The sequence below is a fragment of the Pithys albifrons genome, chromosome 7, assembly GCF_047495875.1.
Source record: "Pithys albifrons albifrons isolate INPA30051 chromosome 7, PitAlb_v1, whole genome shotgun sequence".
Lineage (NCBI taxonomy): Eukaryota > Metazoa > Chordata > Aves > Passeriformes > Thamnophilidae > Pithys > Pithys albifrons.
The window spans coordinates 26,404,872-26,420,922 of NC_092464.1; the positions used below are offsets into that span (position 1 = coordinate 26,404,872).

The 16,051-nt window shown below is 39.9% G+C and overlaps 1 protein-coding gene across 1 annotated transcript in view; it reads left to right on the top strand.

The window, feature by feature from the left end:
* Positions 1-16,051, top strand: part of UMAD1 (UBAP1-MVB12-associated (UMA) domain containing 1) — a 77,138-nt gene that overhangs the window by 43,988 nt on the left and 17,099 nt on the right. Inside the window, exon 3 of the mRNA XM_071560777.1 lies at positions 14,934-15,019. Coding sequence (XP_071416878.1) covers positions 14,934-15,019 — 86 coding nt within the window. The remainder of the gene's footprint in view (positions 1-14,933; positions 15,020-16,051) is intronic.

Here is a 16,051-nt window from a genome sequence, read left to right on the forward strand (position 1 = left end):
GGCTCTTAGTGTCTCATCACTCAGGTACCTGATAGGGAGCTGGGTCTGGAATCAGGTCTGAACCAGGACTAATGTGAGATCAAATTCAACCAGCAGAAACAGTTCTTGTGGAATAGAGATATGAGTGGACACCCTAAGGAGCCAGACTACCCTCAGAATGGAATGGCAGGAGCAAACAGCTCAGAGAGGAAAGACTGGTTACAAATTTTAGCAGCATTTGGCATCTATGTACATTTTCTGTCCTACTGCAGGCACTAAATCTGCTGTCTTCACTGCTTCCTAAAGGAGATATGAAATTGGTTGTCTTCCAGATAGAGGTTGTGTCTTTGGGAAAGAAAGGGGTGACGTGTTGTATTCATGGCCCTGGATTTTTTTTCCTTCTAGTTTTTCTACACATCAGGCTGCATAATGATTGTGGGTAGATCACAGTGTGATCTGAATATCATAGAATCATAGAATCGATTGGGTTGGAAAAGACCTCTGAGATCATCGAGTCCAACCCTTGGTCCAACTCTAGTCCATTTATCAGATCATGGCACTCAGCGCCATGTCCAATCTGCGTTTAAAAATCTCTAGGGATGGTGAATCCACCACCTCTCTGGGCAGCCCATTCCAATGTTTGATTACTCTCTCTGTAAAGAATTTTTTTCTGATCTCCAACTTAAATTTCCCCTGGCAGAACTTAAGCCTGTGCCCTCTTGTCCTATTGCTGAGTGCCTGGGAGAAGAGACCAGCCCCCACCTGGCTAGAACTTCCCTTCAGGTAGTTATAGACAGTGATGAGGTCACCTCTGAGCCTCCTCTTCTCCAGGCTAAACAACCCTAGCTCCCTCAGCCTCTCCCCATAGGGCTTGTGCTCCAGTCCCTTCACCAGCCTTGGTGCTCTTCTCTGGACCTGATCCAGCACCTCAATATCCTTTCTGAACTGAGGGGCCCAGAACTGAACACAGTACTCAAGGTGTGGCCTCACCAACGCAGAGTAGAGGGGAAGGATCACTTCCCTGGTCCTGCTGGCCACGCTATTTTTGATACAGGCCAGGATCCCATTGGCCTTCTTGGCCACCTGGGCACACTGTTGGCTCATGTTGAGCTTCCTGTCAATTAGTAACCCCAGGTCCCTTTCTGCCTGGCTGCTCTCCAGCCACTCTGTGCCCAGCCTGTAGCACTGCAGGGGGTTGTTGTGGCCAAAGTGCAGGACCCGGCACTTGGCCTTATTGAACTTCATCCCATTGGAATCAGCCCATCTCTCAAGTCTATCCAGATCCCTCTGCAGAGCCCTCCTGCCTTCCAGCAGGTTGACACTCCCTCCCAACTTGGTGTCATCAGCAAATTTGCTGATGATGGACTCAATCCCCTAATATACGACCTATTCTTGAGTAGAGCACACGTAAAGCAGTAACCGCATCATGGAAACTTAATTCTCTCTTGTTTTCTGAAAAATCATTAATCTCCTGTAGCGGCTGCCTATCAGATACAGGTCTACAGGTCCTTGTAACCTAGAATTTCATCTGCCAGCTTCCAACCAGTTGAAAAAGTATATAGTAGCACAGCCCTTTGTACATAGGATGGGTTGGTTCATTGGCTTGTTTTGTAGGGAGGCAGCAAGGTGATGTCATTCGTCTGTGCTTTTCTCTGAGTACCAAGTTCCAAATGGACATGGTAAGGAGCATGGCTAGAAAGGGGAAAGAAATATGACTAGAAATGGGGAAGAATATCAGTATGATTGTTTGAGGTCTCATCTTCACAAAATTCCTCCTGTTCAGGGTTCAGGTCAGAGCACTTTAAACAGAATTTTAAAAAATTGCTTGACCTTACCTGCTTTTTTCATACCCACAAATTAAAATACTTGGATGGATTCCAGAGTTTTCATGAAATTACTTTGCCCATAGTTATTTTTTCAAGCCAGTTTATGGAATTTCTGAAAGAGTTGTCATCCAGACTAATATTGTTTCTATCCAGAGAGGGCTCCTTGAACACTGCAATTCAGCATTGTGTAGTGAGGGTTCACTTGTCTTGATTCCCTGGAGCTGACAAAGTGAAAATGAATGGAGTTTTCTCATGAGGAGAAAGCAAAAGACAGAAAACTAGTTGCACTGTTGAACCCTTTGGAGAAGAAAACTAAAAATATGTACAGCCTATAGTAACAACAAAAATGAGCATTTTCTAATATAATAAGTTGTTTGGGGTTTTTGGTATGTTTAAGAACTTCATATTTTTGAAATGAGAGTCCTATCACACCTTTGAAACTTTCCGTGTTGATTGATATAATTAATATCTGAAGTGGAGACTACATTTAGATCTAAAATACTGTCCTCTGCTTTTTCATGATGGAAAGCAAGACTGGTTCTACGGTAGGGTATGATTCCATAGGACAGCTGAGGCACTAAACTGTCTGAAGAAAGGGTCATGTAGCTTCTTTCTTCTTACTCCTAGAATCAGGATTTAACTCCATCATCCTTGTGCCAGCTCTGTCAGCTCATTTGACATCTCTGATGTAGCTCACTAAACTGGCAGAAAATTAACCCAGCAAGCAAGGGAGTATGTATTTATCTTTTTTTAGCCAGTTTAGTGAGCTCAGGTGGCTCAAAAGCCCTCAGGAGAGTTTGAGGGCCACCAAAAAGGAAACAGCAGGAGCATTGGTGCTGGGAGGAAAGGCAGGACTGCTCCTTTTGGCAGTACCGAGCTGTTTGCCTGACTCAGCGGTGTTGTGAAAGCTCACCCTTAGGAAATAATGTTCACACTGCAGGTTGACTGTCAGTTCTTCAAATAGTAGCCAGAAGGGAGTTACCAGCTGGACGTAGTTTGTTTTTGTAGGGTGGCCTTGCCTGTTTTCAGTGTGTTGTGTTTTGAAACAGATACTTATTCTATTCTAATTGTGTTATTGCATGAAAACATTCTGTAGAAAAATTGCATATGCAGGGTGGACCTGCCTGAGAACTCGATGTTGAGCAAGTGGATAAGGAGCCACAGAACCTGGAAAAATTTGTAGTTCTGCTTCTGGGACAATTTGCCTCTTGGATTTGGGGAAACTCAGAAACCTTTGTACTTGAGTCTGCTGAATGTTGCAGGCTTGAAAGCCTGAGCCAGAGTGGTCCTTCATCTTTAAACATCAGAAAGTTTTTATTAAAAGATCTGTTAGCCCCTGTTAATATACCTTACACGTTACCATGGATCTTGAGTGTCCATAAGCCTTGAGTTCCCTGGAAACCTTGGCTGCAGAGTTTGAAAACCACTGTGGCTCCCCAGGGCCTCTGCAGAAGTGGATGATTGCCATCTCAGGAAACAGGAAATGCTCTTTTTCAAAAACTCCCATCTGCCTTTGTCCTCTTCAAGCTGGCATGATCCTACATGGGTGTTTTGTTGTTGTTGCTTTAACAAAATGAAATGCTTTATTTTAAGTTGGGAAATGCCATTTCTGTGCAGAGTTTAGGGAAGGGACTGATGTACAGTGTAGACATAACTTAACATAAGCGTTCGTAGCTCCCAGACAGTTTCACACCATGAAGAGCTTCATGATAAAAGTTACAGCCACTCTGACCTTTCTTCATTTTCTCTGTGTATGATAAGAATACAGTGCATATCAGCGGATTGTAAATAACCACTGATACAGTGGAGAGGTTTCTGCTTCCAGGAGCAAGGCTAGGAAAGTGGCAAGCAGGGCTCCCCTAGGATCAGGCCCCTTAGAAGCGAGGTCGGCTCCTCCCGCCCCTGGCCCAGCGACCGTCCCGAACGGAACAAGTCTGCACTTGCCAGGAGTCCACGAGGAAAAGCCAAGTTTATTGCTGTGCGCTAGCTTTTGAGGAGAGCATGGGAATTCCCTGGATGTAGGCGGGGAAGAGGGGCGGAGACTGGGCGGAGTAACGCACTTCATTGGGTGCATGCAAACAAAGGGAAGGAGGGAGGGGAGGAGCGGCAAAAGGACCAATGCGAGAATGAGATGGGCGGGGAAATTCTACCGTAGGGCTTCCGGCACTCCGAGGCAGGGACAGCCCCCGCCCAGGCTCCAGCGGCACCTCGTGGGCGGCCCCGCCGGCAACCGCCCGCATGGCCGGGTCGGGCCAGGACAGGGGGCTGCGACCCGGAGGGTTTCGTGGGAAGAGGGAACTTGGATAAGGAACGACTAAGGGAAAAATAACCAGGGTAGCCACATTAAGGGTATAACATTTAGACTGGGGAAGCATCAATATAGGGTGTGAGCTTATTAGAGTCCTTATAAATCTCTCGCAGTGCTTCCATATTCAGGGAGCCAGGTTCCTGGACTTCGGCGTCCTCGTCTATCCATCTCTTGTAGTATTTTTGCCACTGTATAAACCCTGGGTCTCCTCCGACAAGTGCAAAGTTCTGGAAGATTTTTTTTCAAAAACAAATTTTAATAAAATTATTCAAGTACTAAATTACAATGTTTTCTCCCTTGGCTTTGTGAGCAGCATTAATGTCACTTCTTGGTGTACATGCAAACATTTGGGCATTTCATTGAAAGATGCAGCCAAAAACATGTCAACTGGACTTTTACATCTGTTGCTCTTGTGTTTTTGTAAATATGTATTTTGACATTGGTAGGGGTTTAGCCTTTGTACCAAATTCCTCCATTCAGAAATTTTTATTCCTCTCTTTACCCCTCTCCAAAATAACTTGTGCTCTGCTCTTTGGATACTTTAAGATAATTATTCTAATACTTTTTTGTGCTGATATGTCCATGTTTTTTTCTAACAGATCTCCACGAATAGATCTCCACTACTATGTTTGTGTAATGTGAAAATGGAACTAAATGGTTGGAAAGGTTTTAAAGGACTAAAGCCAGAAACACTAAAAATCTGTGAATATTTAACACTATTTATGTCAATGCCTTTAAAATCAAGGAGTCTAGAGATATGTTGAAGTGAACATTTCCATGTTGCTTACACACAAGTCAAAATTAAATGAGATGTTCCATAGTGTAGTTTCTTTTGCAAAGCTGCCTTTAGTGTTCCTAGAAATACTAAACGAGCTTAAAGTACAAAAGTAATCAGAAAATAACACTTTAATCCTAGTTAATCCACATTATTTACCTATGTGCTCCAACTAACTAACTAACTAACTAACTAACTAACTAACTAACTAACGAACGAACGAACGTTATGTAGTCCTTTACTCATCTGTGTGGAGCTGGTTATTCATGAGAGATGTCTGATCCAAAGATGCACTACTGGGCTGATTTTTACCATTTCTGAGGACAGGTTAAATGGTTTTATGTTTTAGTTTTGAGAGAACTGCCTACTTCTTAACTTGTCTGATTGGTTTTAGATCCCCTTAGTAAATCTGAGATCAGAAGATGGTACTAATATAATGCAATTATAATGTGTAAGTCAAAAGTAGTTTTTCAAGGAGTTATGGAAGCAGATAATACTGTCTTTGTTTTATTGAATGATTTGTTGAGATTGCTTTGCTTTTGGATATAGGTTTTCCTGGTTTAATATATTCAGAACCTCTGTGTGCCAATTTTAGGTATGTTTGTAAACTTGTGCTTCTTACTACAAAAAATCCAGAGTTTATACCTCTTTTTATAGGAAAACAAAACATGTTGTGTCCAGAAATATTCTGCAAGCATGTGTCAGAAATGCAAAAGCAGCAGTGGATAAGGTTTTCTGCTCAGAATTGACATTATATACTGACAGTGACTTAAGATTGCCAGGCTGCTGTCTAGAAGATAATTTCCAAAAAAAAGTGGGGAGGGAATCTCTTTTGAACCACAGTGTTTGTAAGCCTTCTGATGGAATCTTAGATCTTGTGATTTAACTTTCTACATCAGCTGTGTTGTGCCGGTATGCCATGCAGACGTTAAGTGTGTATCAGTGTGTCTGTGTAACTTTGTGTGCAGTCTTTATGGTTTCAATTAATTCTGCTTAAATTTGTTTCAGAATTAGTGGGGGTTTCCATGCTTCTGAGAGGATCACAGCACTCTTAAGTATGAAATGATTATTACTTTGGAGATTTCTCATAACTGTTCTGCATCAAAGGTACCCTAAATGAGTGTTCTGTCCTATGCATTAATTCTTCTCCCCAAAAGTATTAATTCAGCTTTCTGGCACTTTCAGAGTTTCTAAAAGACATGACAAAAAAAGAGTTCATAATAACTAACTTGAATGTTGCAAGCAGCTGCTCACTTGAAGGCTGAGTTACTGAGATGAGATTGTATGAATCATGTGCTCATGACAGTGCATTCCCACAGCAGATAGTGAGACAAAGATGCAAGTGGCCCTAATATCAGTAGATTGAGGAGTTGATTTACAATTTTTTCAGTGGGATTTTCTCCTCTTCTTCATTATAAAAAAAAAAAATCATGTTTCAACATAGCTGAAGTGCTATCAAGAGAGAATAAACCACACAATGTTCCTGGAACAGTTTCTCAAGGATGTCCTTGAGCATCTCCTAATTCTTCCACCCTGCTAGAACACCCCTGGGCGTTTCCCTGCATTATTGCAGTGGCCTCCCTTGCCTTCATTTCCAGTGACCAACTGCAGCAGTATTTGCCAATTGACCAAGGAGGCCAAGAATAACAGAGCAATGAGTTTTTCCTTCAGCTGCAACATTACTCCTTGTCTCTTTTTACTACCCAGCTGCAGACAGTTATATTCTCTAAGTATCTCCAAGTCTTTATCTCTGTGAAGTTTCAACCACATCTGACAACATTTTCCTGCGTTATCAAGGATAGAAGATGGACTGTGTAAATCTAATTCCTTAGGAAACCAGCTTAAAATTGCATTGTTTGTATTCTAACATAATTTGCATTTATGTAGCAAGCTTCATATGCAAATATCAGGCTATCAGCACCTCACATTTTGACTGGCAAATAATTTTAATGCATGCTGGACTTACTGACATGAAAGTTACACTGTGTAACCAGAAAACTGAACAAGCAGACCACACAGCAGGTTTTGAAGTGCTAGGAAAAATACTTGTCCTCATTGAAGTGGGCTTCAGAATGATGTTTGCTTTCTGGACAGATGTTTGCTTTAGAACGATATCATGAATAAAACAGAAGGAGGGGAGTCCTAATATCATAGTTAAGTGAGGATAGTGAAATATTCTTATTTTGTAGTGAAAATTTGAATGTTACAATAAATATTTACCTTTTGAACTACAACTGAGCCTGTAATCTGAGATAGGTTTTATAGGCTGGATAACTAGTGACAAGAAAATTATATTGGTAAAATGTGTTAAAGGGGATGTTGGTTGCCAACACTATTCTGTGTGAGCTGTACTATTGCCTTTGTCTGAGTTTGTTATTACTGATGTTTCCCCAAAGCCCTTCACCACTCATCAGGCACTGAAGATGTAAAGACTTCTATTGTTTTGATAGTAAACTTTTTATCATCCTGCAAAATAAGAAAACTCAGGGAGGATTGTGAACATCATGACTGTCGTATTCTCATCGAAGGTAAAAAAGAGAAAGGCAAGAGAAACAGAACAAATAAAGGCAAACGATGTTGTCTTTGTCTGCCTCCTTTGGAAAAGCAGAAAAGATCTAGCAGGAGACTGTAAGAGGAAAATCTAGCTTGCAAGCTGATGCTTCTTTCTCACTTGTTGCATACCAGTCTGTCCATACAGTGAAGTTGGATTATGTGAAGTGTAGACATCTTCCAACTACCCAGGAAGCAGACTTGAAAGTGAAATGGAAAGAGATTATATAAATGAACATTAAACTGCTCTAAACTGTAAGGGACTTTTTGTTTTATTCTTAACCTTAAAACAATGTATTTGTTCTGTGAGATAATTTAGCTGGTCTAGATGACCATGACAATCATCTATCACTCAGTGACTATGTCTTAAAAAAAAGAGAGCTAATCTTCTTATAAAACTATGTTTATTTCCTCAGAAAAGTGTGATTCACTTGGGCTTGGAAGATTGCATATGTTTTGCTGTGTAAGAGGAGTGGCTTAACTGACAGATGAATGAGTGAGAGGAAGATTTAAAGGAATGTCAAGAGCTGTGACTTAATGTATGTAAGCTGGCCTATGGCATCCAATCTATGCCTTCTAGGCAGTTTTGATTTTTTTTCAGGGCCTATGTTCATGATAAATGCTAATATGCAATAGATATGCCAGGGATTTATCCACAGGACACCATCAGTTGAACATAGGAAGAGCAGTGAATTGTTTTGAGGTTCTCCCTGAGGCACTGATACACATGCCCAGATAAGCACAGTTGTTGGGTCAGAAAAATTAGAGGACACACATTCCTCTTATGTAACTTTTGCTTTCAACTTTTCCATAAAAAATGATTGAACATGTCAGCTCTTACTTGCATCTATACTTTTGATTGCTTCAGTCCCAAGGATATATTGAATAGCTAGTAAGTCAGATCACCTGCTCATTCTGATAGCACAACTTGATAAGAAAGGTGTGGCAACATCTAAGGTAATGAACTGTAGAATGGGATTTCCAAATAGCAAGATGGAAAAGTGAGATCTACAGAAAGATATGTTGTGGTGAGGGGGTTCAGTGTTTTTGTGGACTACTGAGAAAGGCTGGTATGCACATAATGGAGGAGAAATTACTTGCATGGGTGCATCACACCAGTAAATCAGAATGAGATTAACTCTAGGCATTTCTTTATGTTTGACATGAAAGTCCCAGAAGTTAAAACTAAAGTAAAATAACATTTCATCATGAGGGATCCTGGCTCATGGATGATTTAATTCTAGAGCTTGCTTTGAATGTGACTGTGGACCTGGAGGTAACAAATAGTAGAGGGCAGATATAACAGAGATGAGAGATGCTGTGGAATATCCATCTTTGGAGCTCAAAATTCAGCTGGACAACCTGAGGAACATAGTTTCTTTCACTTTGAAGTTAGCCCTGCACTGAACTGGAGGCTGGACTAGTATGATCTCCAGGATTCCTTTCAACCAAAATTTTGCTGTGAAACTTTGGCTTTGGATTCATCTGCTTTCTGAAAGAGTCAGGGACCTCTTAAAAGAGAGCCATATAAATGGCGGGTGGAGGAGTTAGAATGATTTAGCCTCAGTGAAGTGGTTAGAGATGGAGTTGGTTTGAAAAGGGTCTTTTTGTTTTAGGATTCAGGGAAGCTTTGAAAGAAATCAAGCTTAAGAAATTGAAAATACAGAAAAGCACAGAAATAAAACACTTTGTGCAACTTAAAAGTACATAGATTTGTGATGTGGAAACTCTACAGGAATCTCTAATCCTCTCATATTGGTTTTCTAGTGCCGTCTTCCTAGAAGTTTTGTTTGGGAAAAAAAAGATTTTCCGTAGAGGAATTTTTAATCTATCATTTCACTGGGATCTTGATAGTGGGATGTGTGTTGAGAAGACCCTGACAGAATTGTTTAGGAAATTCAAGACTCTGCATTAAGATTGCCTGCAGAAAAATGGGATACCAAAATCAGACTGGGTGGCAATTTGCAGTGCCACTCCCATAATCTTCAGTGGCATGTGCTGTAATTGGATTTGCTATTGCTCTTAATTGGGAAAGGACTGAGCCTTGTTGCTTCACGTCTGTAAATGTAAAAACATTCAGGATAATGTTTACCTTGTTACAGTTTCCCTCTCGCCTTTTACAAGTTTGAAGAAATCAGTGTTTCAGGATTCTCACTGCAGGGTTTATATAGATTTTTCTCATGGTTTGTCAGGAGAATTAGAGAAGATACTGGTTAAATTCTACTCCAATCAAAGATTTATTTGTAAGACCCCTTAATACACTGTTGAAACTCAATATAAGGCTGCTAAACACTTACCAGACCTCTACCTTAGCATGGGCTTACACAAACATCCTTCTCATTCACCCTTATGCAGCATAAACTCTTAAACTCTTGTTTTGCTGGAAGTTGCAGCTGTGGAGAACCTTTTTGCTGATGTATTGGGGTTTTTTAGGGCATATTATTAGCTTGTTGAAACTGCTGCTGATATGAAAAGCTTTAATACGAAACCAGGATGGGGTGACCTGGAACTAGGATGACTTCATTGTTTTGATATTATATATATTCTTATAAGGCTATTATGTCTTGCCCATGTGCATATAGAAGCTAATGAATAATATGTAGGTTTTACAGCACTAATACTAGACAGAATGATGGTCCCACTTTTAAGAAAATAGAAGGACCAACTACTCATCAATGTCTCATCTGTCCCATTGAAGAGGACAGCAACTGGCCAGGGCCTTATTTGATTCAGATGGATCGCTAAGTGATCCCCAGGGGAAACAGTTAAATTACTTACAGTGTACAATCCATTCAGGCCATGTGGAATAGATGATCTTTAAAGTCCCTTTCCAGCCCCAACCATTTTGTGATTCTGTGCTCATTAGCAAAGATTTCTAAGCGTCTTCCCTCTGTCCTGTCTTCTTTTAATTGTTTTGATCCCATAAAACCATCACAAATCTGTGTTTTGGGTACTGCCATCAAGGCTCCCTGGCATCACCCCACTGCAGTCTCCATCTCACTCATTGGGTGGGAATTGGCTGGTGAATGGAAGCTGTGAGACCCTGACAGTGTGTGCTGGAGAACAAGTAGGGCTGGGAGATGCTGAGCAAAAACATGTTTCATCCCTTCTGAAGGAGCTGGAGGCAATTCATATGAGGCTGAGAGAAGAGCAGGACTCAGAAAAGTGGTACTAACAAACCCCTTTATATGGAAGGGCAATTGTAGGGACTCCTGAGACTCAGATATTCAGAGAGGAGAGGGAGTAACAGTATTTCTTAAATACCTCCCTAGATTGAAAGCCCGGCCACTATTGATGGACTGAAGCCTGAATTTTGTTAGTTTATCCTGGAGCAGGGTAACTTAAAGTTGGTGTGCTTGGCCCTTTCTTCCTTATCTCAGGGAGAGAGGGGAAGATTGATGAGCAAGAAAGAGGGAAAAGAAACTGCAGTAAAACCTTGATGCTTCCGCAGACTCATTCTCTCCTGTTTTCAGATCCCACTAATTGTATCTTCTTTTTGCTGTCAAGTAGAAGCCAGAATAGTCTATGTTCTTGCCATCTCTATGCAGGATAAAGAAGATAATGACAGACAACAAAGAATTAAGCAAGTAACTAAAGTATAATGGAAAATAGCTGTCTTCTTTTTGAAGCTGAAGGTGACATATGAAAATCCACATATTTGTTAGCTAGTTACTCCTTGCTGTGTTGTACGTGCTTCACTGTCTCACAGGATTCTTCCACAGACCAGGATAAATGGCAATCTATGTTAGAGAAGACTCAAAAATATATTTACAATTGGTTTTAATGTATTAAACTGAGGGTGGGCTAGACTTTTAAATGCTTTCTGTTGATAAAGAGACTACACAGCTTGAGGTTAACAAAATGCTGGAAGAGGAAAGAGTATAAATAGAAACACCACTTCCTTGTTGAGTAGAAGCCAAACTTGTGGTTGAACTTTTCTATATGAGAGTTTGCTGAGGTCCAGGTAGGCAGCTGAATGCAGATTTCTGAAGACACCAAAAATTCTGTATTCTAAGGGTGAATTTATATAGAACATACTAAAGACTGGACTGGGTATTTCTTTCTTTCTTGCGGAACACCTGGATACAGTTCTTGGAAAAAGAAGATACCAATGGAACTTGAAGAATGTTGGTATAAATCCAGCACCAGCTCAGTGAAAGGAGAAATGTATGTCTGACCTTTCAGTGCAACACTGGTTATTTGGGCCTTGAAGAGGCTTAATATAACTTAAAAACAGCCTCCCAAGACTGAGGATTTGACATGTGGGCTTATCTGCACACTAGGATAAATATGCCTACTGCTTTCTTTTCAAACTTCCAATTTTTCCATTGGTAAGTAAGGGAATATTTTACAGCAATAAGCATGATTATTTTCTCCCAGTTATGTTCTGCGTATTACAGATTATGCTGCTGATGTATAAACCATGTGACACTGAATGAAATGTCCTTCATTTCCTTCTTACAGACTTTTAAAAGTATATGACTTTTTTGATATATGACATAAATTTATTTTCTATAGGAATTTTATTACTAAAACTTTGCATAATGCTTAAACCAAGGGATATATGAGCCAGAATCCAATTTTTTTTGATAAAATGAATAAGTTTTTTGTCTCTTGATTAAAATACATCTTTAAACTTGCTCTAGTTCAAACAAATTAATTCAAGAATTCTTATGGCCTATATTTTTACAGAAGGTTAGGCTAGATGATTATGGTGGTCCCTGTGGCCTTATCTATGAACACATTTGCAGTTCAGCTCTGATGAAAGACTTTGAGGGAGTATTGGCAGATATCTGGTAGCCCTTCTTACTTAGGTCACGTATTTGTGGTCTGTTTCCATTGCCAGATTTCAGTTGCTTAGTTTGGCAAAACTGTAATTAAATACCTATTTACGTCAAGATTGTGTAGAGGAATTGTTTGTGTTTGGGTTGGTTTTTTTCCCAGGGTGTTTGGTGAGAGGGGTGGTTTGGTTGTTTGGGTTTTTCCCCCAGTCAAAAGCTGTCAACTAGAATGTGTGAAGTGTTCAGTATAACCCACATTAGCTCCTGCACCCAAAGGTCTGTGCTCTCAGGGGTCTCTGTCTGTGTGGTGTTTTGGTTCATCCCCCTTCCTCATGTGTGGGTAGGTAGGAAGAGAATTATTTCAGGGTTGCAGTGGAGAAGAGGAAAAGCCAGATCACAGGGAAGTGTTTGAAAGGCTGAGCCTGAAGAGGGAGGAGAAACTGACTTCCAGGGAAGAGATTAGGCTGTAGGTCAATGGGAAACCAAGGCAAGCTGAACAAAAAAAATTGGGGGTTAAATGAGGTAAGTCACCTATGGCAAGCTTGATAGGGTTGGGAACTGGTAGAACTGGGGAGGTATGTCACAGTTAATTCATGATTTGGGCTAGTAGAAATAAGTATGACTAATCTGTTTGGATATTTGAGATAGGAACAAGTGAAAGAAGTACACTGAAAATACTGATTTATCTGGAAAACTATTCCATCCTAGTGAATGTCTTGGGCAGCTTGGTGTGTAGCTGCCCACAACTGTTTTAACTCCATTAACTCAAATAATACAAGTCTATAGAAGGAGGAATGGCTTATCCTTGCAGGACCACATGCCTGAAAATTTGTCAGGCTGTTGGGGTTTCCCCATTTCCTTTTTACTTATTTTTTTAGTAAAGAATAACTCTGCATTAAAGGCAATTTGAATTGTGAAACAGTATAGGAATCACTACATTTTGGCCTCCTTAAAAGCTTATGAACTCTGGGAGTTGTATGCCAAAATTCTAAGTAAAAAAATTTCATTTATCTCTAAATGAGCTGTTCCTATTCTTCCATTTTTGACCTTTGGTTCTGATTTCAAAGCAAGATGTTTTTTCATCTTAAGAAAAACTAATCACGGGGGAAAGTATATTCTGGATAGCATTAACACACATGAAATTGGTTTTTTGATGTTTCTGAATGTTTTCTTAGGAGTGGTGTATAAAGATAAGGGGTAAAAAGTTCTTTTGTTTCTTAAAACTCTGGTGTCACTCTCTTTATGTATACACCCAACTTTATCCATGTATTTCCCTTTGCTACTGAGTGGCCACACAGCTCTGCCTTCATGCACTTAATGGGTCGTTGTCCAACTTACTGCAGGCTCCTTTCATCTTCACAAGTCTCCACGCAGCCCCCGTAAGTTCCCTTGATAAATCCTGATTTTAGGGAAGGGTATGCTATGAAGTCTTTCTGCATTATTCATGAAATGTAGGACTAAAACAGAACATGAAAAGGTCATTCATCTTCTTTTTCATGGCAGGATTGAAACCATTCAGGACAGATGTTTCTTCAGCCTACCTCTGAAATCCTTTGGAGATGGACCACTGTTTAGAGAAACTATTTCCTCAAGTTGTTAAGGTGCTTAAGTGGCCTTACTCCTGGAGAAGCTGGTCTAGCCTAAATCTGGTGCAACTTAAACTTGCTTTCACTCTCATCCACAGCAAATGTACCAAAAATATGGCTTAATGTCCTATTCATATATCTGTTAACCATTTTCATGCCTCCCTGAGGCAGGGTGCATTTACAAGACCTTTAATAATTTTTACTTATAGTTCTCTGCATCATTAAAAATGTAAACTAGTGGTTCGATGTTATATATTTTCATGGTTGTCACTTATCTTACTGTCTTATAGGTGCTTGTCCATTGTGTTTTTCACAGTAGTGGGGGTGGAAATGAAGATTAACTGACAACCCATCTCCTTTGGTTTCCCACATCCCTGTTTTTATTTTTTTAAAGCTGTTGTGAGTACGAGTGCTTTGGAGAATTACTAGTTTCCTGAGAAGCACTTTTCTACTGCAGAAAAGGTCTTGGAGAGCGTAGACATTAATGGAATTAATAGGTATTAAAGACCCACGACAAAGATGATGATGATTCTTAGCATACACTGTTAGGAATAATACTTAGGTATTAAAAAGCAGGCATGATGATAAGAAATTACTTCTTGTTTTCATAAAAAGCTTTACCAAATATTGCATTGCACTTGGGGGACCTGACCAGTCAGACCTGGGAGACCAATGAGAGTGTGAAGCAAACATACATGGAGCTGGTGACTTTTAAGGCTAACTGGGCATGGGCAGAAGGTGGCTGCTGTTCCCAAAGGCTTCTGCCAGGTGCGCTGATCTAACTAAACCTCCGGAGAAAATGGAATAGGACAGCCAAAACTACAGGCTTAGCAAAAAATTGAACTACAGTAACTTGAACCCTTCCTTTTAGAATTTTTGTTGCCAAACTCTTTAAGGAGTTAAGTAATTTAAATAATTGACACAGATTTGTTTCTGGGTTTTGCAGACCACTTCTCAATGTTTTTCTCTTCACTTGTATTCAGAATTCTAAAATACAAATGTGGCTACAGAGTTCCCCCTTTCTCAGGGAATCATAACTTGATTTAGGAAGGCTGAAGAGTTTTTCTTATTCTATATAAAATATGAATGATTTTAGTGATTTAATAAGGCTTTTTTTTACTTTGCTAGGTGACACAGTTGATGATCAAAGGAGACAGTCAAAGGATAAAACTTCATTTCCAGAGACCAGACCGATGTACAACCAACCTCCACAGGTAGGAGACTATTTCCTTCCACACACATGATGGAATTTCCATAGCAGCTCATTTAAGAAGCATGAATGTCCTGCTGGAGGTGGTGTTACCATATTCTCATCTTCCTAGGCTGAGTAAATACTTAGACTTCCATGTCATCTATCATAAAACCAGCACCACTACTGGTTAGATGGCAATAATATCAAGGCCCCTGCTATCGATTTGAAATAGAAATAGTAGAAAGCTGGGCTGCGTGGTATTGCTGAGTATCTTATTTTTATATCTGAGTTGTGCAAGCAGGAAACTGCAGCTAGAATGTTAATGAATTGCATAGAAGTGATGGTAAATGTCACACATTTAGTTAAGTCATTTATTTCCACAACTGCCATTATAAGTGACGTGTTGTAAATCTGTGAGTATAGACCGTCCTTATTGTTGCACTTTTGTGGTGTTTCATTTTTTTGCCTAATCTTTACCGTCTCTCCCATATCTAGCCTTGGAACTAATCGTGTTTATCAGTCTGTCTTTTCTCATTGTCATTTCAGTATTATTGCTAAGTCCCTTCATATATCAGAGGTGTGTGTGACAATGTTGCACCTTTAAGAGCAATCAATATGTGTGTGACATCTGTAGTCTTCTTTCTTAATTTAAAATTAAAAAGTGTGCTCTATACAGAAATCTTTAATTTATTATAAGTAATGAAGGGTTTTGTGGAAGTATGAATTAGTTCCAATTAATCAGTAAGTTTTAGTCTGACTTTTGGATCCATGCACATCTGAGCTGGGGTGTTCTGCAGCTGAAGTCCTGCAGAATGGAGGAGCATGATTAATTGATGTTGTAGTTAGCTACTGCACATAGTTTCTCCTGATGTGATGTTCTTGCTGGATATGGTGAATTGCCAGTTATTACAGCATCAGTGGTTTGTTCAGTTCTGTGGAATTTCAGGAATTTGTGTAGATTTTGAGATTTATAGGTTAGACGGAAGAAGCAAAGTTTTCAAAATAAAATAGCAGATATTACAGTGAAAATAAAGATTTGTTTTCACATTTCTAT